At 40.4% G+C, this 18,790-nt stretch overlaps 1 protein-coding gene across 2 annotated transcripts in view; it reads right to left on the bottom strand.

Moving 5' to 3' along the window:
• Positions 1-18,790, bottom strand: part of Ophn1 (oligophrenin 1) — a 353,114-nt gene that overhangs the window by 195,654 nt on the left and 138,670 nt on the right. For both annotated transcript variants that reach the window (XM_006981173.4, XM_042268747.2), the window contains exon 5: positions 11,999-12,070. In XM_006981173.4, the coding sequence (XP_006981235.2) occupies positions 11,999-12,070 (72 nt within the window). The remainder of the gene's footprint in view (positions 1-11,998; positions 12,071-18,790) is intronic.

Below are 18,790 nucleotides of genomic sequence, written 5' to 3'. Positions count from 1 at the left end.
GGAAGTTCCAACCCCCATTGAGACTCTGGCAACTGTCACGCCTACGAGGCGGGGCGAGGGGAGGCGCCTGGGGACCGGAGAGCTGGATGGGCCAGCGCTCGCTCTGGGCGCTCTCTCGGTGCCGGAACGCTGACCGGTGCAGATTGACTGTGCAGAGCTCCGGAGAACACCGCTAGACTGCATTACACCTTCCCCAGACCCTGCGACCTACCCAATACTTAATTTGTGAGTTACGCCATTTAATAAATATCCTTTTAACTACGTGGAGTGGCCAAAATAATTTCTCCAATATATTACAAGTTCCCATAAAATCCAGACTTATTAGAAAATACTTTGAAAATTTGCATCCTCCAACAAGCTAGAAAACAGGAAGAAACAGATAAACTGCTTGACATGTATGAGAATGTTTTAGAGGTAAACAGTTACTTCCTAGTTGAATTTAAGTCCAGATACACAGGAGGAAACACATGCCTGGCACTGCACTAGACATAATTTATGGTTGGAGAGCTAACAGGCCTCAAGAATGAATCTGTTAGTATTATTCCGTTAAATCTACATAGCATCAAACTGCTCTTTAATTCCCAATCTCTCTTCTCCATGAGTAAACTGTGGATGAGTGGGCAGGGGAAGGGGGGAGCAATGAAGGTTGGGGAGTGGGGGATGAAAACATGAGGGAACAGGATGGTCGAGCTGTTGCAGTGACAGACTTGAGGAGCAGTGGGGGAGATACCATGATGGACAGAGATGTCATGGGGAAGGGAAAAGGCCAGGCACTGGGGAGGTTAAAGGAATCCACAAGGATAACCCCAGCTTAAACTACTAGCAATAGTAAAGAGGGTGCCTGAATTGCCTTACCCCAGTAATCACATCAGTGAATACCCTAACTGTCATCATAGAGCCTTCATCCAGTAACTGATGGAAGCAGATGCAGAAATACACAGCCAAGCACCAGGCTGAGCTCCAGAAGTCCAGTCAAAGAGAGAGAAGAGGGATTATATGAGCAAGGGGGGGATCAAGATCATGATGGGGAAACCTACAGAGATAACCAAACCAAACTAGTGGGAACTCATGAACTTTAGACCAACAGCTGTGGAGCCTCCATGGGACTGGACTAGGCCCTCTGCATAAGTGAGAGTTGTGTAGCTTGATCTGCTTCAGAGGCCTCCTGGCAGTAGGATCAGGATCCATCTCTGGTACATGAGCTGGCTTTTTGGAGCCCACTACCTATGGTGGGACACCTTGCACAGCCTTGATGCAGGAGGAGGCACTTGGATATACCTCTACTAAATGTACCAGGCTCTGAAGACTCCCCATGGGAGACCTTGCCTTGTTGGAGGAGGGAATGGGGGGTAGGTTGGAGGGGGAGGTTGGAGGAATGAGAAGAGGGAGGAGAGGGGATCTGTGATTAATATGTAAAATGAATTTAAAAATTCCTTAATAAAAATAAATAAATAAATTCCCATCACTCATAATTTAAAGCAGTTTTCAAACCTCATCAGAGAAGTTTCCTTGTTCAGTGGATGGTGGTTAACACAGAAATTCACAACTTGTCAAACTGCAGAGATTACATGTCAGTGGAGGGCTCACCCACAAATGAAACATCTATAATCATGTCCTCCTCCCCAAGGCTAAGGGAGCATCACAAATGAGGGAGGAGAAAGAGCCAGCCATCAGAGAGGACAAGAGTTAAACGGTGTCTTCTGGGTATGACAGGGTCACTGCATTCATGAACTCACAGCATCTGTGGCGGCATGCACCAGACCTGAACAAGATCAAGCCAGTCAACATTCTAGCATGGAATTGGAAGGTGTTCATGTGACCTACCCCAACCTAGGAGCTATAAACAGTTGATGGCTTTTAGGGGAGGGAGAGTCAGTTTTCTTTAAGGGTATGGTTTCTGGTAGGTCTACTATATTAGAATATAGTAGTGGGTGGCTTCCATACCAAGGAGAATATAAACAGTATAAATTGGCATTGATAGTTTATTAAATTTTAAACAGGAAGATATGAAGTTGGGAGGTAGGAATGTGCTGGCTAGTGTTTTGTCAAGTTGGCACAAGCTAGAGTAATTTGGGAAATGACTCATTTGAGATAATGCCCCACTAGGTGGACAAGGCTGATATGACCAATGGTAATCATACAACAGAGGTTACTGTATGACCTCCAAAATGACTGACCTAGTAGTCTTGACAACAATAAACAGACTACTGTGATAGTGTTCTGAGTGCACTACATCATTGTGTCCTTCCACAATGTCAGAATTTATTGGACAACAACAAATTTACAAGATACAGCAGTTTCATGGCAGCACTTTGCTTTCTGTGATTGCTATGCTGAGGCAAATTTTTATTCCATTCTCAATTACTAACATTAACGTTCAGATTACACCTTACTTTCCACAATAAATATAGCCATATCTGTATCTATATATGTATATACATACACACACATATATAAAACAGAATTACAGAATGAGTGTAAGGTTTTAAAGAGGTAAAGAGTTTTACAAGTTTTAAAACAGCCTAAGAAGGAAATCCAGGAAATTTATTGGAATGAAAGTCTTTGTATTGATAAGATAATGAATGGAACCAAGCCACAGAAGACGGAGAACTGCTGTGGGGGCAGGCTGCTTGTTGTTAGCCTTAGAATCAGGCGGTAGTATCAAAGATGAGCTATATAGCTGGGTCCAGAAAAGCTGAATTCTATTCCAAGCAATGCCACTCCTGGTTGAGTGACTTTAGTTACTATACCACAATGAACTTTAGTGTCTTCATCTTTTAATAGGGATCAACAGCCTCTAATTTCCAGGGTCATTCAAAGATTTGATAACTGAGAACTCACATGCACGCATGTGCATGTGCATGTGGGGGAATGGGGAGGCATTACACTGAGGCAGGACAAAAAGTCAGGGAAAATTAATGAGACATAAGATGGAAAAGAAGCCTGTCACCCCAGGATACCAGGATCTAGTCTTTCATACTGACTCAGAGTCAAGAAACTTCAACACAACTTACAAACTAAAAATTATCTGTAGAAATAATGTTTGTTTTTCTAAAGACATCTCCAATGTGAATCTTAAAAACAATAAATAAATGGTTCTTACTTAGAGCCAGAATGTTTTTAAACTTGTTTTACCATGTTGGCCATCCTCTCTTATCTCTAATACTAGGTAGTATACCTCAAAAAATGACTTATTTCATGGACAAAATGAAGTTCTCTAAGAAACATAAATGCGCTAGCTAAAATTCTTTTACTTAACTTTCAAACTTTACATAAGCTTTGCCTAATCTTGTTGTAAATCATATTCTTTGAGTAATGTAACCTTATTTTTTATTAAAATATATTTATATCTCCCTTTCCCACCCCTTTCCTTCCTCCAACTTCTCCCAAAATCACATAAATAGCCATTATAAGGAAATCTAAGCATGACAGTTTCTGGAGAAGCCCAGAGATCATATCCTATTTTATTCCTATATATCTCTATATAAATACTTTAAAATTTACTAATGTTGATTTATAATTATTCATCCTGAAATCCTTTTCCAAAACATAGTCAAAAAATCTATTTTTACCTGAATAGAAGTCCCTAAGTGGGAAGGGACCGCCTCAGGACGCTGGAGGTAGGTAGCATGGGCTGTGTTTCTCTGTCACTGGTGATAGTACCTAGCAACTACTGGTAAAGTCACAAACCAAGCTAGCAACAGAGTTTTGTGTATTCAGCTTTAGCCTAATTAGGACACATATTATACTACCAAGAATTTTTACAACAAGGCAGGCCTGGTGGTAGAGACCTGTAATTCCAGCTACTCTAGAGGCTAAGGCTGGGGGCTGGGGGTGGGATCACAAGTTTTAATCTTGCTTATTGCTTAGACTCCAGAGTGAGTTCAAGGACAGCAATTTATTGAGACACTGTCTCAAAACAAAAACATTTAAAGGGCAATATAGTTCATGGGGTAGAGCATTTGCCCAGCATATACAAGATCCTCAGTTCTATCCCCAGGAATACAAAAAGGGGGATCATTACAACAGAGTATCTATAAAATTTAAGGAAACTTTATATGGTCTCATAAGACATAAGAAAATATTCAAGACAAAACTGGATAGGATCAGACCTCACTAGGAACATGGCAATATAACTCTCTGGGTAGAAGTGAAGTCTGATTGTTTGCCTTGGAAGTTTATACTCACTAAATAAGGACTTATCTCTCCAGAGATAACCAGCACACAGTTTGCAGAAAGGGGGGGGGGAGTGGGATACAGTAAGATGTAGATGAGCTTCACAGGGCCTGGCTCAATGGGAACTGCCCAAGCACAATCAGACTATATGAAGGCCCAGCATAGAGATCTGATGCTTCATACTAACATTTCCTACATCAGACAGTCCCTATGCGGGGGTTGGGGGGGACGACGGGACAGTTGACTCTAGAAGAAGGTTGGGACAAACGATGAGTGTGTGAGGCCTTTCAAGGTTGATACACCTGCAGAATGTTATTAATTTGACAGAAGCTTCAAGGTCAGGGATACACCACGTGTTTTAAGAAAATAGCTAAATCAAAGGTCCACCCCTGAAGCAGCCCACTGGGCAGCCTCTAAAAGCTTGGAGAAAGACCCTTTCACCTGCAGTATTGTCTACTGTGAAAGCTTCACACCATGCTAACTATAGAGAAACAATTGAAGGAACTGTCTGTTATCACAGAGCAGATATGGAGGGGTGACTTTGGAACTAGGAGGCAATAAAAAGAAAACACAGAACAGTAAACTAATAACTTCATCTTCTGCCCCTTAGTTAAGTGCAACTTCCTCTACCCTAAACTTCATTATTGGGAAAATTCCAGGTAGTCTATTTGAGACATAACACTAACACTGAGTTGATCTTTGTAGTGGTACAGGCTAGCCCTACTGATAAACAGGGGTCTTTAAGATTGGAAAAAGACTGGTGGGTGTTTTAACCCTTCAGAGTCTCAGTCTGTTTACTAGGATAATAAATTTTAAGTCCTACTTTAAGTCTGCTGTGGGAAGAAAGTTGTCGATAAAAGTATCAAACTAGTAAGCCTGCTACACACAAAACACACCACCAAATTTCCCCTTCTGTATAAGTGGTCAACCACGACAGCATTTCCTTACTTTCCTTTTGCTGGTCTTATCCAGGCTTGAAAGCAAGTCAGATACGTGGGTTTCAAAACACATGACCATTTCAACCCTTTTCAGTGCCATATAACTGTCATGTAATTTAACAAATGACAATTATTTTTCTATCACATTTGTGATTTCAAAGCTTCTTGTGTCTTTTAAGTATACTTTCCCCCCAAGTAGTACTAACACTAATTGAATGTCAGATGAAACTAGTAGAACACAGTATTTCTGGACTATCCAGACTACTCACTATGCTTGAATGCTCATATCAACTTCAGTCATGATATCAAGAAGTAAGAGTACATCCACTAATTGTTTTGCCCTTTCTTCTCCTTTTCATTTTCCATTTTATGTAGGAGGGGTGGTCATAGAGCCCAGAGCCTCACATATGCGAGTCAACTACTATACTACTGAGCTATAATCCCAACATCACATTTCATAGCCTTTATATCTCAATGACCTTGAAGATTCTCACTGACCTGACAATAAATCTCTTTCCTGCTACTTTCATATTCTTTATCCAAACTGATTGCCAATAATAACCACTGTAAAGTGTATTCTTATTCCAAAAATTAGGACTGGATGTTTGGTTAAGATGATACATTTTAACTTACAAAGGAAAGAACATTTTGGCTACATGCTGGATATACCTTGGGAATAGTTTTGCACACTAGCCTGAAAAAAAATAAACTGAAAGTATTCATATCCCTTTTTAATATATTTAGTAATAAAGGAGATCCAGGGATAGTAAAACTGAATTTAGCTGGTATACCACTGTGCAACGGGCCTTTCAATGACGATGAACAGGGTCTATGTATAAACTTTCCAATAAAATAGCTACTAGCCTCCTGTGACAACTAAATATTTAAAATGAGGTTAACAACATGGAAGACTTGAGACTTAAAATGTCTGGTGCTATCAGAAGGGTAAGTCAAACAGGGTGCAGTTGCGCATACCTATAAGCCCAGCACTCAAGAGTCTAAGGCAGGAGAATCAAGAGTAAGAGGCCAGCTGAGAGTCTTGCCTACACTACATAGAGAGACTTTAACTTAAACACACACACACACACACAATGTAAAATTGATGGACAGCACAGATCTAGACAGCATAGCTTAATAGAAGGATGTGGTTGGGCATGATAGTGTACACCTGTAATTCCAACATTAGGGAGGCTGAAAAAAGAACAAAAAGATATACCAGGCCAGCTTGGTCTTCACAATGTGATCCTATCTTGAAAAGGATTAAAAATGAAGCTAAAAAGATCCTCATATCTCAATCCAGGCCATTGATACTAACTCTATAACTTTTATCATTTTATTTGTCTTGTATAAGTTTCATTTACCTCACTGCCAGACGCCCCCAGGATTGCTGTGGTTAAAAGAAGATTGCAAAGCCCTTAGCCCAGTGATGGCTATTATTTCCATGACTCTCATTTTCCAAATGGAGCAACTGAAGTCCTAAAAGGAAACAAATGTTTCCAGGGTTTAAGATTTCTATATATGAACCTGGGGAGACACAAACGTAACATTCTGTCTACCTTCTCACTCCTCTCTCACAGGCAAAATGCACTAACTTCATGTCAACAACTTCAATGGGCAACTTATTCCAGCATCACTTCAAATGTCTAACGTTCAAAGTTTAACATATTCACTTTATGATGTAACTTAGATATGGCTGATACTTGAGATACAATTCTCTTCAGCTGTGGGCCTCTGGTACCAAATAACAAATATACTTCTCGAAACAAAATGCAGGTATGGGCATAAGACAGGCATCTCAATTCTAGAAGACAGAAATGTACAAGAAGGAAGCAGTGATTATCAGACAAATCAAACTCCATGTGATCTTAAGGTTTCAGAATAATCCTCTCTGGCTGAGTGCCATGGTTTCTACCTCCGAAGAAGGAAATATTACTGTTATCTTGGCTGGTTGGCCCCAAACACTGTTCATTGTGATACTTCCTGTGGAGGAGGAGGAGGAGAGGAGACTCACTATGCCTTCCGCAGTGGCCCATCTCTGGAAGCATGGGGTAGGGGCATCCTAGTGTTGAACTACCACAAAGTCAGATCTTTAAACTGAGAAGGAACTATCCCTGTCCCTAGGGCCTGTAATGGGAGTAGGAATCCTAGTGGTTTGGGATTATCGTTAATACACTTTCTCATTTCTTGAAAAATAGCACATTTTGCAAAACTCAACCCATTCTAATTTCTGTTTCCTATAGTGTCAGGTGGTAGTGGTAGTGTAGTCTCATCTATGTAGCCTTGCGTTGAGACAATGTGTTAGGTCCTCGACTCTTGCCATGGGAATATTTTTTTAAAAGATTTCTTTTTATTGTTTTAAAATTATATATACTGTGTGTGGTGTATGACTGTGGGGGGTGGGGGTATGTGCACATGAGTGAAGGTCTCAACTGAGTTCAGATGAGGGTATTCTCTTCCCTGGAGCAAGAGTTACAGGCAACTTTGAATGGCCCAATGTAGGTGTTAGGAACCCAACCCCACCCCACAAAAGCAATACCCAAGCTCTTAACCACTGAGTCATCTCCAGTTCCAACCATACTAATCTTCTCAACTTCTCTTCAGAACATGCTTTCTTGTTCTTTGCAATGTGAATACATACACTGAACCAATTATTTTAAAGTTTTGGTTCATTTTTGTTTAAAAAGTACTTATTTAGATTTTCCAGGCCTGAGCGGCAGAAGACACAGGTCACTTCCCACCCCCCAGACCAGAAGCTGTTCAGCACTTTCCAGGTCTGAGTGGCTGAGGGCACAGATGGCAGGAGCCTGACTGGCACCTTTATGCCAGGCATCAGTCACTATCTAAACAAGTCCATGATTTCTAGGCCCGGGCACACAAGAGATAAAAAGCAATGTATCAGTGCCATGCCTTGCAGCTGGGGCAGGCAGGACTCAACCAAGTGCCGCCTGTGACTCAACCAGGAACCCATCAGGTGTCAGGGAACCCTTATGGTAAGCAAGTACAGGGTGGGGAAATGAAAGAGAGAAAGGGGCAGAATGGTTCATGGGCTGGGAAGAGAGGCAGATCTGAAGAGGTGAGAGCGGTGAGGAACAAGCAGACATGAATGGCCTGCTTGGCATCTGAGTCCAAGGTGATGTCCAGGCCTGGGCTATTGCCACAGAGGCTTGTGGTCTGTACTGCCACCTGGGTCCATGATGGTGTGCAGGGGCCATACTGCCACAGGGGCCATGCAGATATGAGTGGCCTGCGCTCTCACCCAGGGCCATGGTGTAATCTGGGCCAGGGCTGCTTCCCGGGGTTGTGTCTGGGTCCCTGGCCCTAACGCAGCCAGGGTCTGAGTTGATGTTTATGGCTCCTGTTACCACCAAGGGCCATGCAGACGACCGGGTTTGGTCAGCCATATGAGACCATCTCAGTGTCCAAGGGCTATGCTGCTGCCGGGACCATATTGATCTGGGTAGCCTATGTAGCTACCCGGGCCCATGCAGATGTCTGGGTCATGCAGATGTCGGGCCCAAGCTGCTACTGAGGATCATGGTGGGTCCATGGTCCTGCTGCAGCTGGGGTCCTTGATGATGTCCTTGGCCCGTGTTAACATGGGGTCATAGGACTCATACCTGTGGAAATCTGAGGGCTGAGCTGGGCTAGCCTTGCCCTTCACTGTGCCTGAGATAGCTGGCCCTACCCCTAGCTGGATAACTGCAGCAGGAGAGGTGATCCTGCCCATTGGGGGAGAGCTGGCCCCCACATGCAGGAAAGATGACCCCACCCCTCACCACAGGATCGTCCACTAGAGCTGACCCTGTTATCTGGGATGCAGGTGGGCCAGCCCTGAAGGCATGAGAGCAGCAGAGCTGACCCTCCCCCTTCTCTGCCATGTGCTGGCATGAGTGACGAAAGATGCCCTCCCGCCTCGCCCTTTGCTACCTTCAGCAGACAAAAGAGCTGGTCCTGGGGTCACTAGAATGAGAGAACTAGCCCTGCTTCTCACCAGCTATAGAACAGGAAAGCAGGCCCTGTACCCCACCTGGACAGAGCACTAGAGCTGACCCTGTGGTTGGGAGTGCAGGTGAGCCAGCCTTGAGGGTGTGATAGCAAAAGAGCTGACCCACTCCCAACCCCTGCCGCCTTGTAAGCCTCCTACAGCAATCAGGAGGGAGGGCCCTGCAGCTTGCCTGGGAAAAACAGTAGAGCTGAGTCTGGTGGTGTGAGCCGAGGTGACCCAAATCTGAGAGCCCAAGAGCAGGAGACCTGGCCCCTCTCCTTGCTGAAAGCTGCTTTGGGTGAGCTAGCCAGGGCAGTGCTGGAGAGCTTCCCCAGGTAGTTACCATGAGGGAAAGCTGGCAGGCTGACCAACCCAGCTACCACCCAGGCCCAGAACTGGGGCTATGAGTTAGCCCACCTCACATCCACCTCATTCATCTATGAACTTGTGGGGCATGGGATGAACCTACAGATCCAAAACAGCAGGATCTCCATGACACAGGACAACAGGATATTCAAGAGGAGCCCCAGGGAGAGCTCACTGTTGGTAGTGAAGCAGAAGCCAGAGGCCTTGAGCCAGACCAATTATCTAAGAGGAGTTCCAGTCACACCTATGATTCTTCTCAATGAACACTTACAAGTAAAGATAAACAGATGAAAGGATAAACTGTTATTCAACGGGCCACACTACAGTTTCCGAGACGAGATTCTTCTCCTTTTTCTTTCTTTCTTCTTTTTTTTTTTTGTTTGTTTGGTTTGGTTTGGTTTGTTTTTTGGTTTTTCTTTAAATTTTAAATTTTGTTTTGTTTTGGGGGGTGTCATATGGGCAGAGGGTGGCTGTAAGAGGACAGGGAGGTAAGTGGGATCTGAATGCATTATGTGAAATCCACAAAGAATGAATAAAAGTTAAAAATAAGTAAGTCCATCATCAATTTTTCTCTTGAATTTTACTACTGGCAGGCAGAAGAAAACAACTGCTTCTTACATAGTCTGCTTAAAATTCTCCTCAGCTCAATGCCCATCAAAATCCCAACACAATTCTTGACAGACCTCAAAAGAACAATACTCAACTTCATATGGAAAAAGAAAAAAAACAGGATAGCTAAAACAGTCCGTACAATAAAACCACTTCTGGAAGTTTCACCATCCCAGATTACTACAGAGCTATAGTACTAACAACTGCATGGTATTGGCATAAAAACAGACAGGTGGACTAATGGAATTGAATCAAAGACCCAGACATAAATCCACACAATTATGGACACTTTTGAATAAAGAAGCCATAAATTCATACTGGGGGGAAAAAAGAAAGCATCTTCAACAAATGGTGCTGGTCAAACTGGATGTCTGCATGTAGAAGTATGCAAATAGATCCAGATTGATCACCTTAATGCCCACATTTCTCACAACACTACATAACTGACAATATATAATCTAAGACAGTAGAAGTTTTCTCTATCCCTCTCATTGATTGCTGAATCCTCTCCAGATAACAAGCCATTCCACAGCACCCTCCACTTTCCCTGGTATGTTCCTCAAAACTCCTCTGGACCACCAAGAATTTGGTTCTAGTGGTGCCTTCAGGTTAACATAAAGTTGTATGCTGCATAATGACATTTGACATTTTCCAACAAGAGACTGCATACACGACAGCAGCCTCAAAGGATTATTAGTAGAACTGGGTGTGGGGAGACAAGTCTGCAAGCTCAGCAGTCGGGAACCTAAGAAAGGAAGATCAGAGATTTGAGTCCATCCTGAGCAACACTGACATTTTGTCTGAAAAGGGTAAAGAAAACACAGGGGAAGGAGGAAGTTACAGAAAAGAAGGAGAGTAAGTGGAGGAAGAGAGGAGAAAGGGAAAGGGGAGAGAGAAGGACATCATAAAAGAGCAGAAAAATTTCTGCCACTCCCATGACATTATAGCCATAATAGCATCAGGCATCAATTATATGTCTGTGATGCTATGTACTCAGCTATCAATAACACAAAAAATTAGCACATCCAATTATATGCCTAATATATGATAAGAAAAATAACTATGTTACTGGAATACATATTTACTACACCATACCTTTATTGTTATTTTCGAGTATAAGCCTTGGAAAACACTTACTGTTAAATAGTATGTGATGTCATGCTGGTGGAGCCTCAAATACCTCCTGCTCTACTGAATTTCCTAACTATCAAAAACTACAGTGAGTGATCTGTACCATCTATTCTGTCTTCTCTATGATGCTCACATAATGATAAAATCAGCTAACGATGCATTTCTCAGAATGTATCCCCATTGTTACATGGTACATTACTCTTACTAGTTATAGCAGCAGCACACTTCCTATTACTAATTTCTGTATTATTTGAGAGATTGAGAGAGAGACAGAGACAGAGACAGGGAGAGACAGAGAGGGAATTTATTCTAAGGTGGTGGCTCTTTTGATTATAGAGGTTAAGAAGTTTCATGATCTGCTACATGGAAACTGTAAGAAATACCAATACGATAGTAAGAAGTTTTAATAGCCTGAGAGTTATTGCTGGGCATTCCAATTTGGGTTTGAAGACCTAAGAACCAGTAATACTGAGAGCAAAGGTTCCATGTTCTAAGTCATGTGACCTAGTAGTCAATTCAACCTTTTTCTACCCCTTTGTTCTACTCAGACTCTCAGTGGATCCGATGATACCCACCCACAGGGATTAGGGCCACCAAGTAATTCAAATGCCAAGTTCTTTGGGAAACACCCACAGAGATAAACTCCAAAATACTGTTATTAGCTATCTGGGATATCTGAGCATCTCATGGCCCTATATAGTTATGCACTGTATCATTGAAGAATAATGAGTAGTAGTCCAAATAACTACTCAATTACTATTTAAAATGACCTTATATAGTACAAAAAATATACCTTTGTGAAACCTATTTGTTCCTTCCGAAAAGTTTCCAGGGGTTTGATCAGCAAGTCACTAGCATTTTGTACCTAAAGAAAAAAAAGAAAGAAAGAAAACAATGTCTAGATTAACAAGGTTCAAATACAAACTTGTTATTCCTTATCATTAGGATTTTTCTTTAAAATATATCATCGTGCTGGGTGTTGGTGGCACACACCTTTAATCTCAGTACTGGGGAGGCAGAGGCAGTTGGTCTACAGAGTGAGTTCCAAGACAGCATTGTCTACACAGAGAAACATTGTCTTGAAAAAACAAATATATTTTGAGAATATACTCGAGATTTTATATATATATATATATATGTGTGTGTGTGTGTGTGTGTGTGTGTGTGTGTGTGTGTGTGTGTATACATATATATGTATGTATATATTATCCTGCAAACACTTTCTGAACAAGGCACTGTTAGTATAGGCACTAAGACCAACAACTAATAAATAAATAGGACTTCATGAAACTGAAAAGCTTCTGTAAGGCAGAGGACACCATCACTCATAAAAAGTGTTAGACTACAGAATGGGAAAAGGTTTTTAGCAACTACATATTCCATAGAGGACTAATACCCAAAATATACAAAGAACTCAAAAAACTAAATATCAAGAAAACAAATAGCCCAAATAAAAACGGGGTACAAATTTAAACAAAGAATTCTCAAAAGAGGAAACTCAAATGGCTGAAAAACACTTAAATTGTTCAACATCCTTAGTAACGAAGAATATGTAAATCAAAACTCTATTGAGATTTCATCTTATACCTGTCAAAATGGCTAAAATCAATAAAACACTTGACAGTTTATGAGGATGTGGAGTAAGGGGAACACTTATCCATTGCTGCAGAGAATATAAACGTGTACAGCCACTATGGAAATCAATATGGTAGTTCCTCAGGAAGATGGGAATTGATCTGCCTCAAGATCCAGCTATACTACTCTTGGGCATATACCCAAAGAACACTTCATCCTACCTACCACAGAGACACTTGTTCAACCATGTTCATTGCTGCTTTATTCATAATAGCCAGCAACTGGAAACAACCTAGATGACCCTCAAGAGAAGAGTGGATTAAAGAAAAAATGTGGTACAGGCCAGGCGTCAGTGGCACACGCCTTTAATCCCAGCACTCGGGAGGCAAAGGCAGGCAGATCTCTGTGAGTTCGAGGCCAGCCTGGTGTACAGAGAGAGCTCCAGGACAGGTACCAAAACAGCACAGAGAAACCATGTCCTGAAAAACGAAAAGATAAAAAAAAGAAATAAAGAAAAAAGAAAATGTGGTATACACAATAGAGTATTATTCAGCTCTTAAAAAAATGAAGTCATGAAATTCTCAGATAAATGGATGAAACTAGAAAAGAATCATCCTGATTAAGGTAATCTATACCAAAAAGGCAAATTTGGACTATATTCACTTATATGTGGATATTAGCTGTTAAGTCAATGATAACCAAGCTACAATCTATAGAACTACAGAGGTTACGCATAGAATAATGGATTTGGGAGTGGAGTGGCAGATAGCTCTCCCTAGGAAAGGGGAATAAAATAGATGGCTATGGAACTAGAAAGGGAGGTTCAAGTGAGGAGGGGGAAGAAAGAGGATGATGATAGGGGGAATATGGGGAAAGATAGATAAAATTAAGGGACATTTGAGGGGTAGTATAAAAATCTAATACAATAGAAGAATATATACTTATATGAATGAAATCACCAAATAATGGGGAAAGCAGAGCCCTAATAGGACATCTCTTGTCACAAAATAAAGCTTTTAGTACCAGGAATGGGTAACATCTAATTGAGCTGTTGGCCAAAGGGGTCCCATGAAAACCCCGAAACAATCCAAGCTATTGCCAAGACTATAGGTTGCTCTCCACAAACTGATGGAGGCCCTATTGCTGAAGATACTTAGACAATTCATTGAACATGGAGAAGTTGAGATGGTGCCTACCTAGAACCTTCACCCCTACATGCTAGGGTCTTTGGTAGAGGAAGGTACTTTACATGCTACAAAAGAGAAACATCAACACTGACCCAGCTACAAACCATTTGATTTACAAGAAATGCTAGTCCAATGGTGGAACAATGCTTGGCGGAGTAAATAACCAGTATCTGGTTTGACTTAAGGTCCAATCCATAAGATGGAACACTTACCCAGCTCTGCCTGGGTAACCAAGAACCTGAGACTAACAAGCCGAGAGACCTACGGTAAAACCAAATACTAATATTCTACTAAAACCATGTACGAATAAAATGACTCCTGACAATATTCTGCTATACTCAGATCAGTGCCTTGCTCAGTCACTATCAGAGAAGCTTCCTCCTGCAGCAGATGAGAACAAATACAGAGACCCACACCCAGACAATATGCAGAGAATGAGAGACCTTAGAACACTCAGCTCTAACCAGGATGCTTCCACCTAATACCTCCATTCAGGATTCAGGGAACACTGTTGAAGAGGAGGTAAAAAGATGTATGATCCAGGGATGGAGGACACCAAAGAAACAAAGCCCTCTAATATAAAAGGATTGAGGCACATATGAAGTCACAGAGACCTACATGGGTGTAAGCCAGATGGTGTCCTAGACCTGAAAGAAGAGGATACATGTCTCCATCCCTAACTTAGAAACAATCTCCAATTGACAACCACTGGAGAAACAAACACTCTTAAGGGTAGACGGCATGCCAAGCAGTGGATGGCCAACAAAAAATAAATGCAATAGTATCTTTGGAAGTTCCTTGCCTATAATATAGTATCATGACTTTTTTAAATCTTATTTTTTTAATGTTTATTTAATTTATATATGTTTTTCTCTCTTTTAACGCTACAAGTCCTCTACATCTATATTATGTCTTCCAGTTTATTGTTTTTATGGGAATTCTGAGTGCACAAATGAGTGGGTCTATTTCTTGTGCCTTCTCTTGGGCTCTTTTTTTTTTCTATTTATTTCTTTTGTCCTATTTCAATGTATGAATTTTTGTTTTATATTATTATTTATTTTACATCATCCCTTTGAAGCCTGTTTGTTTTCTAATGAAATACAAAAAGGTGGGAGTGGAGATAGGGAGTAACTATGAGGAGTACAGGGAGGGGAAACAACAATCAGGATTTATTATGTAAGAAAAAAATTATTTTCAATAAAAGGAATAATAAACTACTTTTGTGTAAAATGAAAAGTATATCATCCTGAAACATACTAACTGGACTCGGGGCATATCTCACGAGAGTAGTGGACATGCTTATCATGTTCAGGGCCAGGAGATGAAGTCTCAGCTTTGAAAAAAAATATTAACTTGTATTCTTTTTATTGACTTTTGTTAGTTCTTTTATTAAAACCAAATAAATGCTTTGAGGAAAGAAACATAGAAGGCATTTCTTCACTCAGGATGACTTTTTTCTAGTTCCATCCATTGCCTACATTTCATGATGTCATTTTTTAAAACTACTCCATTGTATAAATTTACCACATTTTCTATTTCCATTCTTTGGTTGAGGAACATCTAGATTCCAGTTTCTGGCTATTATGAATAAGGACATAGTTGAGCAAGTGTCTTTGTATTAGGATGGGGTGTAGGATATTTGTGAATATGCCTAAGACTGGTATAGCTGGGTCTGAAGGTAGATCAATTCCCAATTTTCTGAGGAACTGCCGTATTGATTTCCATAGTGGAAAGATTGCACTCCCACCAGCAATGGAGGAGTGTTCCCCTTACTCCACGTCCTCTCCAGCATGAGCTGTCACTTGTGTTTATGATCTTAGCCATTCTGACAGCTATAAGATGGAATCTCAGAGTTCTTTTGATTTGAATTTCCCTGACGGCTAAGGATTTTGAACATTTCTTTAGGGTGTTTCTTGACCATTTGAGATTGCTCTGTTGAGAATTCTCTATTTAGACCTGCACTCCATTTTTTAATTGGATTATTTGGTTTGTTGATATCTAGTTTATTGAATTCTTTATATATTTTGGATATTAGCCCTCTATTACATGTGGAGTTGGTAAAAATCTGTTCTCATTCTGTAGGCTGCTGTTTTGTCCTGTCAAGGCGTCCTTTGCCTTATGAAGCCTTTTTGTTTCATGAGATCCCATCTATTAATTGTCGATCTTAGTGTCGGTGCTATTGTTGTTCTGTTCAGGAAGTTGTCTCCTGTGCCAATGTGTTCAAGGCTATTCCTTACTTTCTCTTCTACCAGGTTCAGTTTATCTGGTTTTATGTTGAGGTCTTTGATGCACTTGGACTTGAGTTTTGTTTGTTTAGGGTGATAGATATGGATCTATTTGGATTCTTCTACATGCTAACACCCAGTTTAACCAGCACCATTTGTTGAAGATGTTGTCTTTTCTCCAGTGTGTATTTCTGGTTTCTTTATAAAAGATCAGGTTCTGACAGTACCATGCTGTTTTTATTACTATAACTCTGTAGTAAAATTTGAGGTAATTCATTATTCACAATTATCTTAGCTATCTTGGGTTTTTTGTGTTTCCTTAAGAAGCTGAAAATTGTCCTTTCAATTTCTGTGAAGAATTGTGTCAGAATTTTGATGTGGATTGTACTGAATCTATGGATTACTTTTGGTAGCATGGCCATTTTTACTAACCTAAACATATCAATCCATAAGCATGTAAAATCTTCTCATCTTCTGATATCTCCCTCAATTTCTTTCCTCAATGTCTTAAAGATTTTATTATCCATATCTTTGGCTTGCTTGGTTAGAGTTACCCCCAAGATATTTTTTGAGGCTACTGTGAAGAGTATTGTTTTCATGATTTCTTTCTCAGTCTGTCATTTGAATACATGAAGGCTACTGTTTTTTGTGAGTTAATTTTTGTATCCTGCTACTTTGCTGAAAGTGTTTATCAGCTGCAGGAGTTTCCTGGTGGAGTTTTAAGGGTTATTTACATTATAATCTTATCATCTGCAAACAAAGATATTTTGACTTCTTTCCTTCCTGTTTGTATCCCCCTTGATCTCCTTTAGTCATTTTGTTCTAGCCTAAGAGGTCATGTACTATACTGAATAGGTAGAGGGAGTGGAAACCTTGTCTTATTCCTGGTTTTAATGGAAATGTTTAGAGCTTCTCTCCATTTAAGTGGATGTTGGCTGTGGGCTTAATAAGAATTTGTTTCATTATGTTGAGCTATGTCCCAGGTATCCTTACTGTCTCCAGGATTTTTATCATGAAGAGGTGCTGGAAATTGTCAAAGGCCTTTTCTGCACCAAATTAGATGATCGTGTAGATTTTGTTTTCAGTCCATTTATATGGTGGATTACACTTATTGATTTATATAAATTGGACAATTGCTGCATCTCTGGAATGAAGGCTACTTGATCATGGTGAATGATCTTTTTGATGTGTTCTTGTATTTGGTTTGCAAGTACTTGATTGAGAATTTTTGCAACTATGTTCATAAGGAAAACTGGTCTGTAATTTTCTTTCTTTCTTGAGTTTTTATGTGATTTAGGTATTAGGGAAACTTGGCCTCATAAAAAGAATTTGGCAATGTTCCTTCTGTTTCTTTTGTGGAATAGTTTGGGTACTATTGGCATTAATTCTTTGAAATTTTGGTAGAATTCTACGCTGAGTCCATCTGGTCTTGGGCTTTTTCAGGAGTGGAAGACTTTTTACTCCTGCTATTTCACTGGGGGTTATAGGTCTGTTTAAATTGCTTATCAGATCTTGATTTAGCTTTCTGGGGTGGTATGTATCTTAGTTAGGGTTTCTATCACTGCAACAAAACACCATGACCAAAAGGCAAGCTAGGAAGGAAAGGGTTTATTTGTCTTACACTTCCACATTGCTGTTCATCACTGAAGAAAGTCAGGACAGAAACTCAAACAGGGCAGGATCCTAGAGGCAGGAACTGATGCAGAGGCCATGGAGGGGTGCTGCTTATTGGCTTGCTCCTCATGGCTTGCTCAGCCTGCTTTCTTATAGAACACAGGACCACCACCGTAGGGATGCCACCACCCACAATTGGCTGCGTCCTCCCCCATCAATCACTAATTAAGAAAATGCCTTACAACTGGATCTCATGAAAGCATTTCCTCAAAACTGAGGCTCTTTTCTCTCTGACGGCTTTAGCTTGTGACAAATTGATAAACAAAACCAGTCAGTACAGTATGTGTCAAGAAATCTACTTATTTCTTTTAGATTTATCAAATTTAATGGGGTACAGATTCTTAAATTATGTCCTTATGAATATCTGGATTTCCTCAGTGTCTGTTGTTATGTACCCCATCTCTTACTTTGTTACTTTGGATCTCTTCTCTCTGCCTTTTAGTTGATTTGGCTAAGGATGTGTTAATCTTACAGATTTTCTCAAGAACCAATTCTTTGTTTCATTGGTTCTTTGTACTACTTTGTTTCTTTGTTTCTATTTTATTAATTTCAGCCCTAAGTTTGAGTGTTTCTTGTCATTTACTTGTGCCTGATGTGATTTCTTCCTTTTGTTCTAGAGCTTTCAAGTATGCCATTAAGTTACTAATATGAGATCTCTACAATTTTTTATGTAGGCACTTAGTGCTATGAACTTGGCTCTTAGAAAAGCCTTTATTGTGTCCCACAAGTTTGGGTATATTGTCTTTTCATTTTCATTCAATACTAAAAATTTTCAACTTCTTCGTTAATTTCTATCTTGACAGATTTTTTTCATTCAGTAATGAGCTGTTCAGTTTCCATGTGTTTGTAAGCTTTCTGTTATTTCTATTGTTGTTGATATCCAGTTTAAATCAGTGGTGGCCAGAAGAATGCACTGTGTTATTT

Source organism: Peromyscus maniculatus, chromosome X (genome assembly GCF_049852395.1).
Source record: "Peromyscus maniculatus bairdii isolate BWxNUB_F1_BW_parent chromosome X, HU_Pman_BW_mat_3.1, whole genome shotgun sequence".
Lineage (NCBI taxonomy): Eukaryota > Metazoa > Chordata > Mammalia > Rodentia > Cricetidae > Peromyscus > Peromyscus maniculatus.
Note: the sequence above shows the minus strand (reverse complement) of the source record. Positions and strands in the feature narration are given on the sequence as shown.